The following is a 25,691-nucleotide window of genomic DNA, read 5'->3' as shown; positions in this document are numbered from 1 at the left end:
AACACGTCTTGGAAACTAGAATATTTAGTTTCACAGTATGGTGCAGATGTATTTTGCATTCTAAATAACAGTTTGTATTGTAAACTTTACAATGTCAGAATTACGTCTGCTAAAAACAAGAAATGTAACGTTCAAAGGCACGTAAGTACAATATAAACAGCGGGAACAAGGAAATGTGCCCAGGACCCGTTGTCAAATTCAACATTTTATGAAAACATGTGTAAGGCAATTATACCTGCCGACATACCATTTAACAAACTCGCAAATACGGCGTTCCGCGAGTTTTTACAGAAATACACTAGAAGAGAAATTCCACATCAGACTACGTTACGGAAGTACTATGTCGAGAAACTTTACAACACTGAGATCAGTTGTAAACTAACAAACCAACACATCTGGTGTCGAAGAGACGACGGATGCTGTTGGACGGCATGTAGTTAATGTGATTGTTGGGGCTCTGGATCCGGAAGGCCCTGCTGGATCATCCCTACTGTCGTGTGATGTGATAAATGCTGTGAAAAATTCTACAATATGTGGGATTTCTCAATATGCAATGCAATTATTATGGCATCAGGTAGTGTATAGAGGATGACAAAGTACTTCTGATTGTTACCGTTTCAGCACCCTATATATTAAAGGCAGTAACTACGTTGAAACCAACATACAGAAAGATGGTAAACATCACAGTTTACCCTGTCAGGTAGCTAATATTCTGCCGGGTGACAAATACACAATAGATAATTTAGATGTCAAATATTTCACATATGTACCTGTCGCTTCGCAGTTTTTCTGCATTCAAATCCATACTAGACAGTAGTAGACTCGCATTTGCTTTCGAAACTTTGAGAATGCATCTTGTTGTTCACTGTAATTTTACAAACTAAACACGTAATAGACAATAAATCTAACCCAACATGTGTTGAATGGAATTTTCTAATAGTTGAAATGAAGTTAAATAAAAATAGGAAGTACAGTAATTCAGAGGGATGTGTGTATTATTCTCTTCTGCAGACTGTACTCTACAAGACGGAGCAGTGCTGCATACTCTGTGTATATCCTGGAGTGAGTTGGCTTTCTTTCGCTGTACACATGCTCCAATGTCACAGGCCTACTTATAAGATCCAAAATTGCTGCCGCATTAAGAAATAAGGGCTGGACAGTAGAAGAAGAAATCTTTTGTATAGCTGAAAATGGGTCAACGAGACGAGTCGATATTTTAGCGTACAATACTGACACTAAACAGGGCATCATTGTGAACCTCAAAATACGTTTTGAAGTAGGATGTCATCAGTCAGCCGAAGTCCACCATGAGAAGAAGGCGATGTATGAGCCTACAGTCAACTATTTCAAGATGAAATATGCCTTAATTCACGTTGAGGTATTCGGCTTCCTCATAGCTGCTCGAGGGACTATACCAGCGTTTTTCGAAGAATTTCAACTGAAATTTGCTCTGCCAACATCTCTGAGGGATGACATTGTGATAACTGTGTTAAAAAAATCCTGTCAAATCCTGATTAATCACATGGTGCCACATTAATAGCAATTGTAATTTTTCATGCCTTTTTCTTTGTTTCTTTTTCTTGATTTAATTATATCTATGTTTACATATGTATATTTTTTTGAGGATATAGGGCTAGCCTCAATGGGGGGCAGTTTGTAATTAAATTAATTTAATATACTCTTATGAAATACTGTAAGGATAGACATGTAAATGAAGTGTGAAAAAGTTTTACTGGGACATTTATTTAAAAAACTAAACAATATAAAATCCAGGAATAGAATACTGTTAAGACTGAGTTACGTTCAATATAACTTAAGCCTTGGTTTTTCTGAACCGACGCATGCGGACTGCATGAGAGATAGTGAGTTGTTTCTATAACTGCGAGAGGCGAGGTCTGCGCACCTCGCAGTTATAGAAACCACTCACTGTCTCTCATGTAGTCCGGATTAGTGCGAGGCGTGCCTCGCACGTCGCATGCGTCGGTTCAGAAAAACCAAGGCTTTACTGAACTGTAAATAAAGTACCGGTATGTTACGAAATTGTTGTTATTTATGAATTTTTAATCAGTAAAACAAAGTTCATCTACACACAGTTACAAGAAGGACATGAAATACATGCTCGAAGCGCAAATATACTGAAGTAATGGAGTAATTTTTAAGTGTTATGACAGGATTTTTTTTAAACTGACGATTATAGCCGACCATTCTTATCTTCAAATTGCTAAAAAATACAACTAAAAAGAAACGAATATGTGAATGCTCAATATATTTACGTGAATAAGTTAATTTTCCTAAACTGAGGCGCTGACATGGGAAAGGTAGTAACTGCCAAAAACAAAATTTTTCAGGGGAAAAAAAAACAAATTTATGAACACTCTCTCACTTACATTATTACAGAAACTGATTTAAATGAAAGGCATACACTCATGTTTGTGTTACATATGAAATTTTAAAAGTCTGGCATAGATTTATCTGTGAAATCCTATTTTATGAAAATACAACATTGAAATCACTCCTTAGCCAAACTGAGAATTAACGTTATTTATACATTATGCACAAATTTTTCGGTAAAATGCATGATACTTTTCATCGAGGAAGTCTAACATAGATAATAAGTCTCTCTTTTTGGCATCAGGGACGACTGGTCTTCTTTCAAGGCGTTGTAAGCACTGCAAGTTAGTGATTGACGTTAATGACTGTCCTTTCTTAAAAATCCTGTGCTCTGTCCACATTTCAAGGTCATTAAATGACTGTCTTATTTTTATTAGTGGAAAATCAGTTCTTGAAAGTCTAATCCAGTTGAGGGTGCTGATTTTGATAGGAGTTGTATTCAAAAACTTGTCACATTCCGCAGAAAAGTCGAAGAAATCCTCAACCTTCATCATTATTACATTATTAGGCCTTACCTCTTCTGGAACCATGGTCTTGCATCTTTTTTTTTTTCTTTTCTCTATGATGCCAAATTCCCTATCACATGGCATGTAGGAATGTTCTGAAACCAGGAATTTCAAGTCCACTGAATCGAAATGTTTCTTGGCAATAATGTAAATCAGGACCATTAGAATCATCCGATTCTTATTCTCCCCTTCACAGTTATCAGCCCATATTTGTCTAGACACACTCTGATGTTGTAAAAGGAGTTACTACCTTCTCCGCGCCAACAGCTGTGCACATACAACTTACAACATCTAGTGACTACGTTTCCAACTTCGTTTCATTACATACAGACATACTACCTTCTCTGTGCCATTGGCATGGCCATTTACTACATTCTCAATGAAAAACCTAAAAATTCGAATTTTTGGCAGTTACGACCTTTCACATGTCAATGACTCAATTGTTTACATTTATGCGCAGCCGAATATGAAAGAGACTCAATTCAGCTGAACAAGTACAACAAGCATGGCTATGAGATGCGAATCTTCGCATCAAGATATTAACAAGAAAAGAGCGCAATAGCATTCGATCAACTAAGGAATGAGAATAATCCGCTCTATATTTGGTGAGGGCAGGTTCGTGAGCATTACAAACACATTCTGCGAAATTGATTTCATTGAAATATACAGTAACTCGTCCCCGATCGATTCTACAATAAGTGAAGACATCGACTTTCACTTGCGCAACTTCGTCTGAAAAAAACCACTACAAATTTGTACATTTAGAACCATTTACACTTTACTGCCACAAACACATTAACACGAATTTCTTCATCAACTATTCCGAAATAACTCGTATGTGTTCGTTAAAAGTTCGTCTTAGTAAAAACCTAGTTTAAACAACGTGGTACATTATTGTCTCTAAAGAGCACTTCAACAGCAAAACTATTATATTGCTCCGAAAAATGCACAGTGAAAAAATTTCGACCGACTCTCTCCCATGGTTAATTTTTCTTTCCGATCCTCTCCGCACCAAAAAGGAGCTGCTGGAATTAAATACTCCGATTCCCTCCCGTAAAGCCTGGGTGGGTGGGTGGGTGTCATAGTCTATCTGTTTTTGGTTACATATCGTTTCGGACATGAATGGTCTAAGTACACTAGTGTCCATGTAAGCAGTCCATCTGTTAGTGAATCTAAAAACATCGTAATCTTTTCATTTAGAATTAACTAAGAAAAAAATGTAGAAAATATTGGTTCATAACAGTGTTCTCGACTACTTTCAACATTATTTGCACTTTCTTCATACAAATAAACAGTGAAAGTTTCCACGCAAAATTTAACAGTTGCTTTTATACGTCACACCCAAAACATTTTTATGTTCTTAGATGTTTTATGGAAAGTAGGGACAGATATAAAACTTAAAATAAATTCTGTCGTTATCCACCCAGGTACAACTACAAATAGGTCTACTTATAAACAAAAGTGAAATACGATCGTATTTAAAAAATGAACTTGAACAATTAGATAACGGACAGTTCAATATTTCACAATTTTGCATGTCCTACAAAGCCCTTCCCGATGTTTTTATACAGAAGAATAAAGACACCAAGGGTGTGGATAGGTTATTTCAGTTATATTATTGACAGTCCGAAGTCAATCAACAGATATGATCAATTAACATGATTTTTAAACACACCAAGCAAAGGGTATGAATTGGTTATTTCAGTTAAGACTATATCCTTGATAGTCCGAAGTCAATCAACAGACATGATCAATTAACATGATTTTTAAACACACCAAGCAAGGGTATGAATTCGTTATTTCATTTAGACTATATCCTTGACAGTCCGAAGTCAATTAATCGACATGATCAATTAACATGATTTTTAAACACACCAAGCAAGGATATGAATCGGTTATTTCAGTTAGACTATATCCTTGACAGTCCGAAGTCAATCAACCGACATGATCAATTAACATGATTTTTAAACACACCAAGCAAGAGTATGAATTGGTTATTTCAGTTAGACTATATCCTTGACAGTCCGAAGTCAATCAACCGACATGATCAATTAACATGATTTTTAAACACACCAAGCAAGGGTTTGACAGTCCGAAGTCAATCAACCGACATGATCAATTAACATGATTTTTAAACACACCAAGCAAGGGTATGAATTGGTTATTTCAGTTAGACTATATCCTTGACAGTCCGAAGTCAGTCCGAAGTCAATCAACCGACATGATCAATTAACATGATTTTTAAACACACCAAGCAAGGGTTTGACAGTCCGAAGTCAATCAACCGACATGATCAATTAACATGATTTTTAAACACACCAAGCAAGGGTATGAATTGGTTATTTCAGTTAGACTATATCCTTGACAGTCCGAAGTCAATCAACCGACATGATCAATTAACATGATTTTTAAACACACCAAGCAAGGGTATGGATTGGTTATTTCAGTTAGACTATATCCTTGACAGTCCGAAGTCAATTAATCGACATGATCAATTAGCATGATTTTTTAACACACCAAGAGTATGGATTGGTTATTTGAATTATACGTTTGACAGTCCGAAGTCTGTGTAAAGTGTGAAGGAAGATTGTGTGTCTGGTTGACGCATGGAGGGAATCTCTACACTGAATTCAAACAACAAAAAATTAGGAGGGGATAGAGCTGTACCGTTTTTGGGGAGATAATCGTAACCTCATTTTTGGGAGGGAATCGGCATCCCCCGATCTGTTCAGCTATAAAGACTTCTCTAAATTTTATTGAAACTATTCAAACCTGCTTTACAGGGAGCTACTACCTGAAAGCCAGATTTTCACTTCTCTAAAAAGGTTATAAATTATAACAATGAATTACTTATCACCTCACATTCAAGATAATCACCGTAAAATGTAGCCTACTCTTACTTCTTGCATGCTTTCATCAGTATTACTTACGGTTAAAACTTTAAACTGGCCAGTGATGTGAAAGTGCTTAGTAAAAGAAATAGGCCTACACGCAGAGAAAACCGGAGACATGTCGCAAACAAATTAAATCATCTGATTAACGCACCCGGAAATTGGAGACAATATTAACATGATCACTGCAATGCCAAAGGAACTTGCCAAGATATATTTTCTTACCAATATTCGCTTATATACCAAAAAACAGAGAAAATAGTGGACGTCGAATAATAATAATAATAATAATAATAATAATAATAATAATAATAATAATAATAATAATAATAATTTTTTTAGCTGGCAGAGTTAAGGCCGTAAGGCCTTCTCTTCCACTCAACCAGCAAAAAGTATATATACATATGCATGAACTTACAAAGAATTCAACAATTTGATTTAGATGAGAGTTACATTTATACAAGAGTTATTTACGAATTAAACAACAAAATACTATGAACTATTAATTAAACACTGAAATAAACTGTGTAGCAGAATTAAGCTAAAATACATAGAATGTTAATATATTTCAAATAATATTAGATAGTAGAAAGAGATTATTATGAGACAATTTTGAAAATACAGCACTATCAGGATGATGTCTAAAGAAAGATGTAACAACGTAGTCAGTGATAGTTTAAATCAGTATGATTGGAGTGAAATGCTAATAAGGTTATCTTTTAAGCTGTTTTTAAATGTGTTTATTGTCTTGCAGCCCCTAATACTTTGTGACAAGGAATTCCATTGACGCGAGGTGGATACTGTAAAAGATGATGAATAACAAGATGTTCTATGAAGAGATATACTTAGCGTGCCACAGATAAGTGATCTGGTATTTACGTCGTGGTTAGAATATGGAAAGATCAGTTGTAGAACTTCCTGAGGACGCTGGTCTAAAGATTTTCAGATGACGACGATGTTGACGACTTTCGTATGATCTATATTTCCCTGCATATGAATGAATTATTTTTTCCAAGGTGTCATAAGCGTTGATTCTTGCGTGATTCCGGACAATAAGAGGTTTGAATAGTTGGTCATTATTATTTCGAATGACCTATCATATTTAGACCATGTACAAAGAACAAATGTAAAGTGACAATGAAAGCAAATTCTTAACCATTGAGTACAAGGAAGAAGCGCGAGAAGACTAGAGAAGAGTTAATTTCAACAACTGCAACAGCAACAACGGGCTCCAGAGTCCAGTGCTTGAAGAATACGATAGCTCAGAAAGCGACTTGGCTCTAATGTGTTAGTCGTTTCGCATTTATACGCACATCTTGTTACTCGAATTCGATAAATCGTCGTAATGAGGCTGCGAAACGGAACGGTCGGCCTGGCCGATTTCGTGGCTTATTGTTCAGAGGACCCATTTCGGCCTCAGTGCAAGACAAACGAGAGGCTGGGAAGACAATGCACAGTGTTGTGGGTCGTGTGTCGACACGGCGAGTCCGGAACACTAACCCCATTCAGCAGGCAACAACTCAGCAAATTGCGTAAGCGTGACGGGCACAATCACAATCGGACGCAGCTCTCTTACCTCTATTAGCATTTCTGTTTATCGAAGTTACGAGACTGTAAACATTTGCTCATTGAATACGAGTAGTTACCTATGCAACTGCATTAAATTAACAGTACTTATCACCATAATCACCATTTAGCACCTTCAAGGACTGAGCCCTTCAACCAGCTCCATCCTCCTTGCTTTTCTAAAAACTGTGAAGCAACATTAGAATTCACCGACCCAAAAATATTTACGTATAGCAAGACTTTTATTTCAATCGTTTACTTCACACAAGTTACATACCGATTACACAAAATAACAATGATTTGCAGAAATTAATTTTCAGTATTTTTAAATTACGGGACAATAATGTGCTAGAAAACAGAACAAGCTCCATATTTGAAGACCTTCCTCAAAGAAGGTTGTATATTACATTTTTGACAATGTTGAGTTTCTGGTGATATAAGGTTGTACAGTAGTGGCAAAAAAAAGCCGGACCGACCCTTGTAGCCGATTTCAGAGCCTTGTTCATTCCAGAGCACGATAGACTGGTAACTAAGACTTTCGTGGTTCGAATCCTGCCTGGGAAGGAAACTTTTTTTGTTCCTTATTCAAATTTATTCCCAATACTTTTCGATTGCAGGTAAAATTCATGTTCTGGGAATAATAAGTTAATTAAATAGTAGCATATCGCTGCAATCGAAGAGTATTGGGAATAAATTTGAATAAGGAACAAAAAAAAAAATGTTTCTTCCCAGGTAGGATTCGAACCACTAAAGTTTTAGTTACCAGTCTATCGTGCTCTGAGTGAACAAGTCTCTGAAATTAGCTACAAGGGTCGATCCGTTTTTTTTTTTTTGCCACTACTGTACATCAAAGACTGACTATTTTTTCTATTTTCTGTAAAAATCATACAAATGTGATATACAACCTTCTTTGAGGGAGGTCTTCATTTGAAGAATTTCTTGCAACAGAAGATAAAAACAAGGAAAGGGACAGAAAACTCAACAAAACGTTGAAGAAAATGTTTCAAAGCGAGAAACAGCTTCAAAATTTACACAGGCATGATAATCATCAAATATAATATTGTAATTAATTTCGTACAAGTAAAAAATAAGTGAAAAATGGAGTCAGCCGTTATGGAATTAAGATCATAAAAGATTGCAGTAGAGAAATACTAGGGCATTCGAAAAGTAATGGCAACATAGTTATTGTTTCACACTAAATTAATTTAAGTTACTTTTGACATTACATACTTCAAATATAAACTCCTGCCATGTCAACAATACATTGCCAAATTCTTTGAGAACGGCAGACTCCATCTGCAGCAGCATTTCTGGAATTTCTCTCACTGATCAATCTAGAGATCTTCAGATGTCAACACTTGAGTGAAAGCGAATGCCTCGCTTCCACCCAACTTGCAATAGTTCAGTATGGTAGGACTTCTCTCCCACAGGCTTCTTGTAATGCTCTAAAGCACTGAGTTGCATATTTTTCTCTTGCAACTTGGATTTTTATGAAGCACCCTTGTTCGTACTTTCAGGGTTGTACTGTTTACTACAAATCAGAAACAGCAATTGTATTTACAAAATATGGCTACTTCGAGACTTTCAATATTGCATATTTATGAAACAATCGCTGCTCTCTTACGTAATACAAGATTTCTATGGTCACCGCTAGGAGCACTGATTTACAGCATTGTTGCCATTACTTATGGAATGCCCTAGTAAAATAAGGATAACGAAATTGACACATAATTTGTCATCAAACATTTAACGCGATTAGCAAATACAATATCTTTATCATATTATGTGAATGACATTACTGTTTACATCATATTTTCTTAACCTATTAATCAAAAGACATGCATTATGAAATCACTTAATATGTACTCAAATAATACAAAATACCGCCCAACACGTTCTATACACGAGATGGAGAAAATCCAACGCACTACTCTCCCACAGCAATCTCACAGCTCTGTACGAATACCGATAATGTAGGATTGCTCAAAACTCGGCGCAGGACAATGCGTGAGTTGTTACACTACAATTTCGACACAATTCTGCTGGAACTTCACACTGTCAATCTTAGTTAGCCGTCTGAATTGTATTGTAACTGAGTTCACACACCGGCGCATTCAATAGAAGCCTTAGGTGAAATCTTTGACTGCAGAGTAATAAATAGTGACTATGGCCTTCCCGCTCTCCAGATTTGTCGGTGTGTGATTTTTATCTATGGTGTACTTCAAACAAAAAAAAGTGCACGAAAACATCAAAGATTACATAACACGGCTTATACGCAGTATTAGTGAGGATGAGTTCCAGCCAGTGTCCCAGAACTTCATACGAAACTCCAACATGTGTGTAGAACGTAACGGAGGGCATTTTGAGCAATTGCTCTGAAATTCAAATAAGACTCTATCAATTTCCTTAAATAAATAATTTACTAGTTATGTGAAAGATCACTTGCCAGACTGTAGCATCCTGAAACGACAAGAACGTTATCCGCGAGAACTGGCGTCACCTGCTTGTCTGACTGTAGTACTGAGAGACGGCAGGAGAGCCGATCTTTTAGGTTCGACTCACCATGTATTTTATTTAATGACCTTTCTACTGCAGAGGTTACTTAGCGTCGAAATTCAATGAGGGCGACGAATTTTACCTAGAGCCCTCTATCACAAACAGGTTTCTTTCAGGTGAAGTAAATCTATGACACGGGACACAGTTTTACGTACCTTACGGAAGATGTGCTACGGATTTTATTGCTTTCTTAAAATGTATCGCCCTCGGCCGGGTTTGAATGCGCAAACCTAAGATTCAACCACCAGCATGACACAATCGTAAGATACCGTAAGGACAACAATCACCGGTACTTGTAAATATAATTACTGTTCAAAGTACAATTTGACTTATTATTAAACATAATATTACTTGGTATTTGTTAACATGTGTTCAAAAATATTGACGGTATGACATTATTCAGTAAATGTTTAGAGCGAGTCAAAATAAATTCCAGTTCGTCGAAGATCATTTTCCATTTTCCAGTTTTCTAATTGCTAAGCGACATAGCACGCAGTACACTCGTGTCCATTGATGGTCGGAAGGTATAAATAAATACTACCCACCACACCTCCTCTCCAAAGTAAGAATGGCAGTTGCTTAGTTTGTTGAGTTCAACCCAGTGCATTGGAGGACTTGATTATATTATACGGTACTATATAATATTATGTTTCTATTTTAAGAGTCAGTATTAAATTAAAATAGGGTAAAGGTTGGTAATACTGTGGCCCTAATAATATTACGATAGTACTTTTTGAGATTTTTTTACAATTTTACTGAGCGAGAGAAGGACCGCTTTTGTGCATTATCCACGAACATTCCCTTAAAAGGCCTACATTGACGAAAAAACCGAACTTCCTCTCGCTCAGTAAAATTGTAAAAAATTCTCAAAAAGAACTATCATAAAATTTTTAGTATCACAATATTACCAACCTTTACCCTATATTCTTTTACTTTGGAATCGACGCTGAAATATAATTTATGTGGTTTTTTTGTTACTTCATATAAAGTATTCATTCATTATCCGGAAACATTTAGCCAGTAGGTGTTGAATTTCACCAGTGACTTCCCTCCTTCCACACTGAACACAAAGTTTGCTACCAAACATCTTACCGGTTGTTGTACTTGGCGAAGAAAGAGAATATGTTGTTTACATCTTCCTTCAATTCACTCAAGTGTGTACACAAGATGGATACATCGCTCAACACATTATATTGATCTACGACAAGAAGGTTATAAAACTTGTATTTCAACACAAAATAATTATATTCAATTTTACATGCAATTTCTAGAATATTTCGGATATAGTAAATTCAGTGAAAAATCCAGATCTTTACGTCGCCACATCGTAAAGTGCGCTTTCTGCATACCATTCAACTGTGTTACGTTCATTTTAAAGAATTTGTGAATGACGTATAGTTGGTAGGCCTACTCTGTGCTGCACCTTTACATATTATCGGCCTGAAAAACAGCTCACCTTCTAGAACGGACACATGGAACGGGTGGATTCCAGCTGAGCTTACGTACACCGGAAGATTCACTACTATTAACTCAATTGAATGGAGAAGAGCTTTCTCTACAGCCTACACATAACCAATTTTCTATGCGACCTTCACTCGTGATGTGGTTTATAAATGTACAGAAACACAAACTCTCCCTTGACATTCAACCTCACACGTGTGAATATTCTCAAACACACACCTATGTCCTGAGTGGATCACAACTCATTTACAACGTTTTTCTCTTCCACATGATTAGACTTTTGGTGAGTAACATAGGTTTAGTCACCGATCAACAGCTATGAATGGCTTTTTTAACTACAGTATACAGTCTGTAAGCCGCATCTCTGGCTACAGTGCTAACGCGCTGACCTTCCATCCAGACGACCAGGGTTAGATCCCCGGCCAGGTCGTGATGGAATTCGAATGGACAAAGCAGATGTTGCACAGAGTTTTTCTTGGGGTACTTCCGTTTCCCTCTATCATTTCACTCTTCACCTCCTCTCATTTCATATAACCGCAATAGTAAATTGGCTGGATGAAGTCTTGGAGGTAGTACGGGTTTACGATGTTGAAAATAGGAAAGGCTTGGTGCTCCCGGCTCCTGAGGGGGCAGGGCATGGTTGCGCCCTACGGTCAGGTAAGATGCAGCAGATAAAAAAGGGTCGCTGTTTTGTGGGCATAGTTGCGCCCCGTTCCCATCTGGTAGAGAAAAGGGGCATGGCATAGTTGCGCCCCGAGGAAATAGGTATAAAAAAGACATCAGGGGAACTCGAGCCTCGTAATCAATCAACCTTATTGATTTCCTATTCGATTTAATATTCATTATCGATACCGTTAAAATGAACATCATGAAGTTGACAGTAGTTTATTCACTGTTTTTCTACTGTTTATCCAGTGATTATCGATAACCTACCGTAAAAATGAACACCATGAAGTTGGCGGTACTTTGTTAACTGACATATTCAAATGAGTTTCATGGGTCTCTCAGAAATGCCTTCCGTAGCTTTTCTTTTAACACTGTTCGATACACTTTGTCTATCAATGTGTAAGTCCGCAGCGTGGTTATGATCAATTTTGCTATTTAAAATAACACTTTTTTTGTCTATCACACACAATAAATGAACTGCATTTTTTGTTTGTACACCGATACCACTATAATATTTCTAAGTAATTTATTTATTTTATGACAATCACTTTCGTGTGTACTATGTCTATCGGGGAGCAAATATGCCATGTCCATTCTGCTACCTGACTTCTTCGGGGCGCAACTATGCCACGTCCATTCTGCTACCTGATTTCTTCGAGGCGCAACTATGCCATGTCCATTCTGCTACCTGATTTCTTCGGGGCGCAACTATGCCATGTCCATTCTGCTACCTGATTTCTTCGGGGCGCAACTATGCCATGTCCACTCGGCTACCTGATTTCTTCGGGGGTCAACCTGGTTGGCAACTTGGTATAGCGCTGGCCTTCTATGCCCAAGGTTGCGGGTTCGATCCCGGGCCAGGTCGATGGCATTTAAGTGTGCTTAAATGCGACAGGCTTATGTCAGTAGATTTACTGGCATGTAAAAGAACTCCTGCGGGACAAAATTCCGGCACATCCGGCGACGCTGATATAACCTCTGCAGTTGCGAGCGTCATTAAATAAAACATAACATCTTTTCTTCGGGGCGCAACTATGCCATGTCCATTCTGCTACCTGATTTCTTCGGGGCGCAACTATGCCATGTCCATTCTGCTACCTGATTTCTTCGGGGCGCAACTATGCCATGTCCATTCTGCTACCTGACTTCTTCGGGACGCAACTATGCCATGTCCATTCTGCTACCTGATTTCTTCGGGGCGCAACTATGCCATGTCCATTCTGCTACCTGATTTCTTCGGGGCGCAACTATGCCATGTCCATTCTGCTACCTGATTTCTTCGGGACGCAACTATGCCATGTCCATTCTGCTACCTGATTTCTTCGGGGCGCAACTATGCCATGTCCATTCTGCTACCTGATTTCTTCGGGGCGCAACTATGCCATGTCCATTCTGCTACCTGATTTCTTCGGGGCGCAACTATGCCATGTCCATTCTGCTACCTGATTTCTTCGGGGCGCAACTATGCCATGTCCATTCTGCTACCTGATTTCTTTGGGGCGCAACTATGCCATGTCCATTCTGCTACCTGATTTCTTCGGGGCGCAACTATGCCATGTCCATTCTGCTACCTGATTTTTTCGGGGCGCACTATGCCACACCTAGGCCTCCCAATTGACCGCGGGGCGCAACTATACCATACCGTCCTAAGGCTAAACGTATTTAGACGGGACCTGGCTCTATCAGGGGCTGAGGCAGGATGACCAACCTGTCAGCGTCGGCTGATCAGGATGGCCAACCTGTCGGTGTCGGCTTCTCAGGATGGGCTTGGGATTCCGGGCCCCTGGGGCTTATCAGCCTACTCGTTCGCGAAACGGGACACGGTTCTATCAGGGACTGAAGCAGGATGGTCCACCAATCAACGTCGGATTCCACGAATGCCACCCAGGCCACCTGTCGGACTTGGACAAACATCCCTTACATCCATTCTACGTGAAATGGAACACTTAAAAAACACTACATTTTTATAAAAGTTCAAACTAGTTTTATGCATTTCCTGCATCAAAGAAAGTAAACTCACGGTGTTAATTTTGATGTAACATAACTTCTTACCAAATTATTTGCAATGAAATTTATATACATTGGCCGGTTACGGTGTTCTACAAACACATGTATTAAAAATTTGTTTAAAAAAAGCAGAAAAATTACCCAACTGAATTGTTGTTTAAACACTTCAAAGTTTTCAATATTAAACAAATGTGTTATTTTATTTTATTAAAATATTTTCATAGAAATTTTAATAACTTTGAAAGGTATATACATAAATATAGAGCTAAAAATATGAATTCTCTGTGTTTGTGTGAACCAAAATGTAAAACCAATGCAGCTTTTTATCATAGCATGAGTCAAGGTCCCAGATTATTAAACAAATTTTATTCCAATATTATTTTAACCACGAATCCTCTCCAAATTAATAAATAAATAAAAAAAAATTGTATTGGATATATAGTTTGGGTTTAAACATATTAAACACTATTTAATCTGTATTCACTCTCAATTTTAATTTTATTTTTGTCTGTATTGGAATCCCCTCCTGAGCACGAGTCTTACTCATTCAGGAGTGGGCTAGTTTATCTTTCATTGTATTTATTAACGTGTATTCATTTCAAACTTATTAGCAATAAAATAAATAAATAAATAAAACATGTAGACCCTACCTCCGAATCTGTAAATTCTACAGGTTTAATTCACAGCTCATTTTAAAGCTTAAAATATGGGCTTTAAACTACATAATTTCAAATGTAATTGAAGTTAAAGATAACTAAATTTAACATGATTTTAACATTAATTTAGGAAATATTAAGTTAACCCAATACGAGGCGTTTACACATCACGTACAAATCCCATTCAAACCGACCCTCCTTCTTTGTCAGCAAATGTAAAAACCTGGGCCTAACACACAGCATTGTGAAGGAAATAGCCATTAGTGCCCTCAAAGGATCGGTTCAGATATTGAGAAATCATTTGTATGGGAATGATAATGGAAATTTCAAGTTATCTTAACCGATGGCTGTTGATTGGTTTAGATATCAATGCCAATAAATCCGTACTATTATTTTTCTCGCGTTATATGGCATTCAAATCATTCTAACCTATCTGATGATATTTTTCCCCCCACTTTCTTAACTGTAAATGAGCACAAACGCTACTTAGGTGTAAATTTTTCTGACATTTTGTATATTCGATTCCCTAACCGTTTCAAATGCATATCATTTTACCTTTTAGGTGTGTTTCCAAATTATATGTAATACGCTTTGTCAAATCTGGCAACCTTTTCATAAGGGAAGCTAAATTTATATATTTATTTATTTATTTATTTCAATTGGTTATTTTATGACGTTTTATCATCTGCTTAGGTTATCTAGAGTCTGAATGAGATGAAAGTGATAATGACAGGGAAATGAGTCCAGGGTCCAGCGACGAAAGTTACCCAGCATTTGCTCTTAATGGGTTGAGCGAAAAGCCCAGAAAAACTTCAACCACATAACTTATCCCAATCAGGATTTGAACTCGAGCTCGCTTGTTCCACGGTCAGGCATGTTAACCGTCCGTATATAACATCAGCAGGATTAGTTGAATGCAGAGATTTAATAAGAACTTGCTGCTTTAATGATGCGAGTCTCCGGTTTTAGAACACGAGCCCACGACCTTGAAACCACTGTTACGGCGTTATCTTCCAAAGTTACGCCAGGTGAACAAGAAAACAAAAGTGTAAAAATGCGTCCGGATAGGAAACATGTTGGTGTGAAATTCTGGTACGAACACAGCGCGTGCCGCGAGATCAGTTTACAATTCTCACTCTCCTTAGGTTAGGCAGCCATCCGTGAAGACAGTATCGCCTCAAGAGTGAAACGTTTTAAGTACCTACTCGAAAACAGTACTGTTAATCATACAAGATTAAAGACGTTTATTGTGGCTTTAAAAAGTAGAAATCTTTATAGAGTATAATCCGTTCCGTGCAGGGAAATGTCTGAATCATTTCGAGAATACTTCTTTTATAAAGTGTATGCAGAACTTACAGTTCAAAATACTAAGCCAGCCAACGTCAACTGGCCTGCATACTAGTTCGGAGCGCCGAGACGCTGGCTGAGGAAGTAGTAGTGTGCAGTGTGTCGAGCCAAGCCAACGCATCCCATCACAGAAGTCAACTTTCTGACCATAATTTACAATGCCTTCTTCGATTGTGTTCTACACGAGCATTGAGATCTAAAATTGACCAGTTTGTGAGGGAAAAACGAATTCAAAAATCCAAGAAACCAATGCTAATGATCAGCGAAAATAATTTTTATCATTTGTTATTTACATGGTAATAAAATAATTTAGGCCTACTTCAATCTTGTAACAGAAACGATATGTTTCATATGTAATACATAATAACAAATAATTGGTTTTGTGATACATAGTGTCAGATATAAAATGGATAATTAATTTTATTGACGACACTTGAACAAAGGAATAGGATGACATGATTTAAATATTAGTAATGGATTCGATTTGTTTAATATTTTGTAACAGTGAAAATGCATTATAGGCCTGTACGTTCTCAATTACTTTAATATGAAAAAAGAAAAACTATTTGCTTTCAAAATCGTTGCAATACATAACGAAAAAGTACAACTCTTTTGCTGTCTTAAACTGAAAAGCGATTTAAAAATCCAGGAAAACCAATGTTAATGAACTTACTTACTTACTTACTTACTTACTTACTTACTTACTTACTTACTTACTTACTTACTTACTTACTTACTTACTTACTTACTTACTTACTTACTGGCTTTTAAGGAACCCGGAGGTTCATTGCCGCCCTCACATAAGCTCGCCATTGGTCCCTATACTGAGCAAGATTAATCCAGTCTCCATCATCATATCCCACCTCCCTCAAATCCATTTTAATATTATCCTCCCATCTACGTCTCGGCCTCTCCAAAGGTCTTTTTCCCTCCGGCCTCCCAACTAACACTCTATATGCATTTCTGGATTCGCCTATACGTGCTACATGCCCTGTCCATCTCAAACGTCTGGGTTTTATGTTCCTAATTATGTCAGGTGAAGAATACAATGCGTGCAGCTCTGCGTTGTGTAACTTTCTCCATTTTCCTGTAACTTCATCCCTCTTAGCCCCAAATATTTTTCTAAGAACCTTATTCTCAAACACCCTTAATCTCTGTTCCTCTCTCAAAGTGAGAGTCCAAGTTTCACAACCATACAGAACAACCGGTAATATAACTGGTTAATGAACAGCGAAAATAATTTTTATCATTTGTTATTTACATTGTAATAAAATAATTTACTTCAGTCTTGTAACAGAAAAGATAATATGTTTCATATGTTATACATAATGAGAAATAATTGGTTTTGTTATATATAGTGTCAGATAAAAAAATGGATAATTTATTTTATTTCATTGACGACACTTGAACAAAGGAATAGGACGACATGATTTAAATATTACTAATGGATTCGATTTAATTTTTTGTAACAGTGAAAATACATTATAGGTCTATAAGTTCTCAATTACTTTAATATGAAAAAAAAAACTATTTACTTTCAAAAACGTTAAAATACATAACGGAAAAATACAACTGGTTTCTTGTCTTAGACTGAAAAGTGATTTACTTATTACACAGTTCCTCTTAAAATAAATTAAATACATGCTTCTTCCGTATTTATTTTTATTATAATTATTAGAGACTGATTAAAAGGGTTGAACAAGTGAACGGACGCCACTGCCATCACCTGATTCCTTCCCCCAACTCCTGCTGCACAGTTGATGTCCAAGGGATAGAACTGAGCTAGCGAGCTTGCTCCATAGTGTACTGAGATGACGACTCCAGTACTAAGCTATGAAATGTTAGAGACATCTTCTTCCATGAAACAGCAGTATTCAGTCAGGATGTTGTTAATTTAAAATAAATTACGAAATTGAAGGATTCTTTCACATCATTCTAGCAAAGAAGTAGTTAATAACTTACTTAATGGCATTTAAGGAACCCGGAGGTTCATTGCCGCTCTCACATAAGCCCGCCATCGGTCCCTATCCTGAGCAAGATTAATCCAGTCTCCATCATCATATCCCACCTCCCTCAAATCCATTTTAATATTATCTTCCCACCTACGTCTCGGCCTCGCCAAAGGTCTTTTTCCCTCGGCCTCCCAACTAACTCTCTATATGCATTTCTGGATTCGCCCATACGTGCTACATGCCCTGCCCATCTCAAACGTCTGAATTTAATGTTCCTAATTATGTCAGGTGAAGAATACAATGCGTGCAGTTCTGTGTTGTGTAACTTTCTCCATTCTCCTGTAGCTTCATCCCTCTTAGCCCCAAATATTTCCCTAAGTACCTTATTCTCAAACACCCTTGACCTATGTTCCTCTTTCAAAGTGAGAGTCCAAGTTTCACAACCATAAAGAACAACCGGTAATATAACTATTTTATAGTAAAGAAGTAGTAATAAATTAAACTATGGAACAAAACAAATTGTATCATATCTCCATGCAAAATGGGGTAATTCATATGGAAATCAACTCTCTATATTTAAAAATGATCAAAATTCTGTTCAGTCTGGCTTTAAAGATATTTCAATATTTGTAACATACTATAACATCAATAGTATTAGTACTGTACATTATATTAATCTAATACAATGCTTCTAATCTTATTTCATGCACAGGTAGCTCTAAATTTGAGGGTTTCGCAGAAAACGAAAATGTACCGGCACAACTCTGTATGTATAAATATAATATAAGTTAATATAAAATATAATGTAATGTAATATAATTTTAATACAAAATAATACAATACAATTTACAGAGTGACCACGACGAGTTACTGCCATTTACGGAGCTTATTTCCGAAGACATTATGAGCAAAAGTTGTCATATAAACACGGGTCCTATTCTCAATATTTTCAGAGTTACACTAATTTGAAATTGTTAAAAAATATTTTTTTTCTTAGTTTTAAGAGTAAAAGAATGTTATATATAGATAATTAGCTATTCAGAAGTATACTCTCTTTAATTGTGCGGTATTTTGAAACTAAAAATGTGTTGTTAATTCCTTAGTTGCTTTATATAGATTTTTTTTCCAATTTTAAACTAAAAATTACATTATTCTTACACACTTACCACAACAATTGTTACAGATCACACGACGTCTAGCAACTTGGTTCTTTAAAGTTCAATTTTGCATCCTAATGTACAGTTTTAAAGAGTTTACCAGAATGACGTGCTTTATAACAATTGTTGTGATAAGTGCGTAAGAAAAATGTAATTTTGTTGTCAAAAAACAAAAAAAAATTCTGTACGAAGCAATTAAGGAATTAACAACACATTTTTAGCTTCAGAATACTAGCCAATTACAGAAATTATACTTCTGAATAGTTCATTCTCTATTTGTAATTACTGTCAAAAATACTTCATCAATGACGTTTACTGTTTCCAAGAATAAAAACCATTACTGTAATTAAAAAATTCGGCTATAATTTATTTAATACTTTTCTAACAAAACAATATAAATCTCAAACAGCATTGTAAACTTGGCCCAAATCTGAAATAATTAAGTATTGTAACAGTAAACAGTAGGAATATAGGCCTATCTCGCAATCGTCGACATCGCTCTATTGTTATGCAGACAAGCAGTCACGCCCACCACACATTATTTTACCTTCAGAACATGAACAGCGCGTAACATTGTATTTATACAATATTTAGTTTTTCCGAAAACTTTCTTATTCCCTTTGTCTTCACTCTACCTGTACACTGGCATAAAGGCCTACAACCGCTTCTCAATTAAAATGCAATATCTTTCTATGAGCGTCAGCACGTAGAGCTGAAAACCCGGGTTCAAATCCCGGTGCCGGAGAGAATTTTTCTCCGTTCCACTCATCTTTCATCATATGATGACGCTGAATTTCTGCACGGAAATATCATATGTACTTCAGTACATCGTAAAAGTATATGATATGCGAAAAATAATCACTTCGTGATTTAAGACGGCGCTTACTCCGTCGGATCCCGGCCACTTAGTCACTCATAACGAGTGCACCTCTGCACATGTGTGGACATTGTGCTACTGTCATACATCTACGGCGCAGTGCATGAGGTTAAGCCACTAGAGGGAACCCAAGAGGTGGAACTTAAACTGAGACTATTCAATCCGACACCAGGATGGGAAACCGGTGTGGCTTAGAGGATAGAGCGTCAGCACGTAGAGCTCAAACCCGAGTTCAAATCCCGGTGCCGGAGAGAATTTTTCTCCGTTCCACTCATCTTTCATCATAAGATGACGCAAATTTCTGCTCGGAAATATTATATTTACTTCGGTACTTCGTAATAATATATAATATATTTCTACAATTAATTACTCTACACAATGTATGAACTTATTCAACTGTTTTGTATAAAGAATACCAGGTTTGATGTCCAATAATGTAGATGCGTGTTCTTTGGTCATTTAATATCGATTTAATCCAACATGCCTACGCTCAAAGTTTAAGAGTGAACGAGCATACCATTATCACAGTCTGTGAATGTAATAATATACATCTGAAAGCACAAAAAGGTTCATTTTTTATGATAATGGTGATGGTACAAAGTATATGATTATGCCTCGTGACCAGAATATTGTATGAAATGGAAATATAAAAATTGGAGATTTATCCTTCGAAGAGATAGAAAAATTCAAATACCTTGGATCAATAGTAACAAATATAAATGACACTCGGGGGGAAATTAAACGCAGAATATATATGGGAAATACCTGTTATTATTCGGTTGAGAAGTTTTTGTCATCTAGTCTGCTGTCAAAAGATATAAAAATTAGAATTTATAAAACAGTTATATTACCGGTTCTGTTTGGTTGTGAAACTTGGACTCTCACTTTGAGAGAGGAACAGAGATTAAGGGTGTTTGAGAATAAGGTTCTTAGGAAAATATTTGAGGCTAAGAGGGATGAAGTTACAGGAGAATGGAGAGAGTTACACAACGCAAACTGCGCGCATTGTATTCTTCACCTAACATAGGAACATTAAATCCAGACGTTTGAGATGGGTAGGGCATGTAGCACGTATGGGGGAATCCAGAAATGCATATAGACTGTTAGTTGAGAGGCCGGAGGGAAAAAGACCTTTGGAGAGGCCGAGACGTAGATGGGAGGATAATATTAAATGGATTTGAGGGAGGTGGGATATGATGATGGAGACTGGATTAATCTTGCTCAGTATAGGGACCGATGGCTAATTCAGGATCAGTGAACCTTCATTAAGTCAAGTGAGGTTCCTGCAAGTTTATTCACCCTTAACTGTTTATGCTGGAGTATAATAATGATATCTAAAGACGTGCGTATAGCCTAAACTGACAGGCGTTTCATAGTACTACCATTCACAAAACATCATACCGTAAAATACGTGACACATTTATGGAAAAACTATAAGGGCAAAGGAAAAAGTAAACAGGGCGTTAATTCACTTGCATTTTTCTTAAACAAATATCAAAATATTTGCACGTATACCCCTCTCACCCTGTATATGTATAAATCATACAAATGGCCAAATGGACTGAGCGAATTTTGGGATCACACTGTTCAATTGTTTAGATTCAAATTTTATTAATTCTTCACTCCCTATAATGCAAATTGTTTAGAACGCGTTGTTTGTACAACAATATTTTGTTGCTGGTTCATACAACTCTCATTTTGATCCAGATAGAATGTTCTGGTCGAAACACTGATCGCACGAATGATAATACTGTATTTTAAAACCTAATGCACTTCTAAATAATGAACAACGTATAGCAAATGACTACAAAAGCAACCCTCGTCATTTGCGATTCTAGAGATAATATAGTTCCGTAATAAAAATGAATATGTATATGCCATAAAGTAAAATAATTCACTCAAGCGTGATATCCGTTTTCGCTCATTTCTTCAAGGAAGTGTTTGTCAGCAATACTTACTTACAAATAGCTTTTAAGGAACCCGCAGGTTCATTGCCGCCACATAAGCCCGCCATCGGTCCCCATCCCGTGCAAGATTAATCTAGTCTCTAACATCATATCCCACCTCCCTCAAATCCATTTTAATATTACCCTCCCATCTACGTCTCGGCCTCCCCAAAAGTCTTTTACCGTCCGGTCTTCCAACTAACACTCTATAATTATGCATTTCTGGATTCGCCCATACGTGCTCTGTAGTCGTGCCAGAGAATCAGTCCTATTCCGAGGCTTATTGTATGGATTCGTAACAAGGTGTTTTTTACGGTGATGGGTTGTTAGCCCTTCGCCCAACCCCCAAGCTGGAGGACCACCCCTTATCGGCTGTCCACGACTGCTTATTCAATATATTCGCAGCTACCTTCCATATCTGGAGGCAGTCTCCTCTATCCGCAACTTGAGGACGCGCCATGCCGTGGTGATAGGGACCCACAATACATGATTTGTCAGCAATAAAAAAGTTAAATTCGAATTTTTAAATATTACTGGATCCATCTGACAAAACGTCAATGACCGTCGTAGATCCCATTTCCAATCAATTTATTTGTTTATTTATTTATTTATTTATTTATTTATTTATTTATTTATTTATTTATTTATTTATTTATTTATTTATTTATTTATTTATTTATTTATTTATTTATTTATTTATTTATTTATTTATTTATTTATTTATTTATTTATTTATTTATGTATTTATTTATTTATTTATTTATTCATTTATTCATTTATTTATTTATTTATTTCATCAATCTTTGTTCACGTCATGGCGGATTAGATGTGTTCCGGTTCTTAATCCGCCATCACTCTCTATACAAATATAACAAAAACTAATACATATTGAACTATAAGTATCCTCTGTTCACAATAATAATAATAATAATAATAATAATAATAATAATAATAATCAACTAATAATAAGTATAGCTCTTGTATTTAAAACTCCTACTTTAGCTTTTTCATTTTTATGCTCAATCTCTTAAGAATTATTCTGTTAACTTCATTGACTACTCTTCGTAGTTTCTTATCGTGTGACTACTCAACATTTATAATTCCATCTCCGTTAGGGCTTTGACTTTCTCTTCCCATCTAATTTTAATTCTAAAAAGAAATTTTCCTAATTTAAGCAGATTGCTGGTGTTTAGGTGACCATTCATTTTTTATAAGCTACTATAGCGTTTATTTGTAGAAATTTTTTATCCACCCAACTGTTTCTGAAATCATTAGTTGCCTGACACTAACGCAATATGCATTGCGTCTTCAGCTAGTCCACACAAAGGACATTTATCCTTCTCTACGTTCCCTCTCTTATTCTTGTGTCTCCAGATACCTAATCTCCACCATGCCATTCCCGTTCTCTCTTCCCTTGAATTGAGTCTAACATATTCTTCCTGTTCCCAAAACTGCTTAACCTCCCTATAGTATTTTAGTGATCCTAGATCTTAATATTACTAAAAATATCTTGTCTCGAAATTTCGTTTGCCCTCTCTTTTACTATTATTCTAATAGTTTTCGTGATTATAGACCCTAGTTCTCTCCATGGCCAATTTAGACCTAATATGTTTATTTCTCGATCCAGCTCTTTCAGTCAATTCGATTTCCAATTAGCGGCTTTCATACAAAATATACATGTTTTAATAACTGCCGAATTATTTCTACACATAAATTACATATCTGTCTTACTCACACAGGAAGTAGATGTGTTTGTGTGTTTGCACTATGTCTGTTGTGTCTACCTGAAGGTCTTACATCATAGTAACTGCATGGCTAAAGAGTTTCAGAATTCGTGGCTATCTAATGTCGGCACATATTTTCTTGAATAGTCAAACAGAACCCCAATCTTGAAAATATACTAGTGATAACTATGCGCATCAACCACCAATACTTCCGTACTGTCTGTGGGGTCACAAACCCTTAATATCTACAAACAGTGAACAAGTTTTGTTGAGTTGCATCGTTATGCAATTTCCTAATATTTTCTCTTACGGTCCAAGTGAACCGTGCACACAATAGCTTTATGTACATTAAACCTCTGTTTTGTGCAAATAAGAAAAGACGGCATGCATTTCCTGCCTACAGCGGGAGAGGCGCATGTTATAAAGCAGGGTCGCATCGGAAGAGCGGCCAGTCTGCGAAGAGTGTGAGAGTGTGACAGTGATGCCAGTGAGGTTGAGGTGCGCACCATGAAGTGGCAAGCAGTCTCTCGTACGGTGAGTGTCTGCAAGCGACCACATCATTGCGGCAGGTCAAAAACTCAAACCATTTTCATTAACTTCCAGAACATATAAAAGGTTGTTCATGAAGTGTAATTTCTCGCAGATGATTTAAGAGTGCAATAATAATACGGCGTTTATTTTTTAATATTTTGGAACATTATATCTGACATCGAAATTTTTGTGCTTGCCAAAAAATCGTGGCAAATATTTTGTTCTAAACACTACTTGTGACTTTAGGCTTGTACTAAGGCTTGGTTATTTTGTAGTAATTGTACGAATACGTATTTTCCAACATGCTAGAGCAGGCCTGCACAAGGTTTGCGCTCTCCGAGCCGGCTCACAGATATTAGCTGCGCTCTGTATAATAATAATAATAATAATAATAATAATAATAATAATAATAATAATAATAATAATAATGTTTTATTTTCGCTGGCAGAGTTAAGGCCATAAGGCCTTCTCTTCCACTCAACCAGCCTTAATCAATACAATACATAAATTTAAATTACAAATATTTTCACTACACTTAAAAGGTTCTCCAGCAATAATCTTCACTACACATTTATTTAAATTTAGATAAATCTATAAGGTAAAGTAGTAACTTAATTTATGAGCTAATTTAATTCAATGAATTATAATTAATTTAATATTTGAGATAGCTAGTAAAATGATGAAAATTAATTTAATATAAGCTTACTAGGACTATGTTACAGGGAGAATATATATATTTCTATTTCTATAATGAGAATATTAATGTAATTGCCATTAGAGGTTTTGTAAATCTATTTAGATAAATTAAAGATAATAATAATAAGAATGGACAGATGTTAGTTTCATTATAAGTAACAAATATTAATCAGCAATTCATCTGTTAAGTAAGAATTTATGTAATTTTGACCTAAATGAAGCTATTGTCCAACAACCCCTTATATCACTCGGAAGCGAGTTCCAATTTCTAGCAACTGAAACTGTATAGGGATAGACGGAAGAAGGGGGTGATCTCGTACAAAATATACACAAAAGGAAGTACTATTACGAGTGTTTATGAAATGAATTCCCGTTCAGTGTTTGCAAAACTATCTTGGACTATTATTAATTAATAAATATTTATTTTACACAAATGATAGAAATTCTATAGCTACTTAAATGTACAATATCATTTTGTTATATTTTTATTTATCAGTACATCAAAACGAGGTTTTATGCTGTTGGCAGCTGAAAGGAACAGTAGCCTGCTGATCTTAATGAAACATCAGTTACAGAAGTTCGATGTCTGCCTTTATTAAAGTTGATTATAGAAAACAGTTGCTCACAAATATAAATGTTGAGCCAAACATAGCAATCATTTTCACAGCCGTCCACACCGCGTCTAGCCGCGAAACCAGGTGGCCCGGGTTCGATTCCCGGTCGGGGCAAGTTACCTGGTTCAGATTTTTGCGGGATTTTCC

At 36.4% G+C, this 25,691-nt stretch overlaps 2 protein-coding genes across 3 annotated transcripts in view; one reads left to right on the top strand and one right to left on the bottom strand.

Moving 5' to 3' along the window:
• Positions 1 to 25,691, bottom strand: part of LOC138709386 (neurobeachin-like protein 1) — a 686,489-nt gene that overhangs the window by 512,331 nt on the left and 148,467 nt on the right. The window lies entirely within an intron of this gene.
• The window catches only part of LOC138709388 (pro-resilin-like), a 45,131-nt gene continuing 43,570 nt past the window's right edge, over positions 24,131 to 25,691 (top strand). The window contains exon 1 of the mRNA XM_069840126.1: positions 24,131 to 24,237. Within this exon, the coding sequence (XP_069696227.1) occupies positions 24,211 to 24,237 (27 nt within the window). The 5' untranslated portion in view covers positions 24,131 to 24,210. The remainder of the gene's footprint in view (positions 24,238 to 25,691) is intronic.

Source organism: Periplaneta americana, chromosome 11, assembly GCF_040183065.1.
Source record: "Periplaneta americana isolate PAMFEO1 chromosome 11, P.americana_PAMFEO1_priV1, whole genome shotgun sequence".
Taxonomy (NCBI): Eukaryota; Metazoa; Arthropoda; class Insecta; order Blattodea; family Blattidae; genus Periplaneta; species Periplaneta americana.
This window is presented reverse-complemented; position numbering and strand designations above follow the sequence as displayed.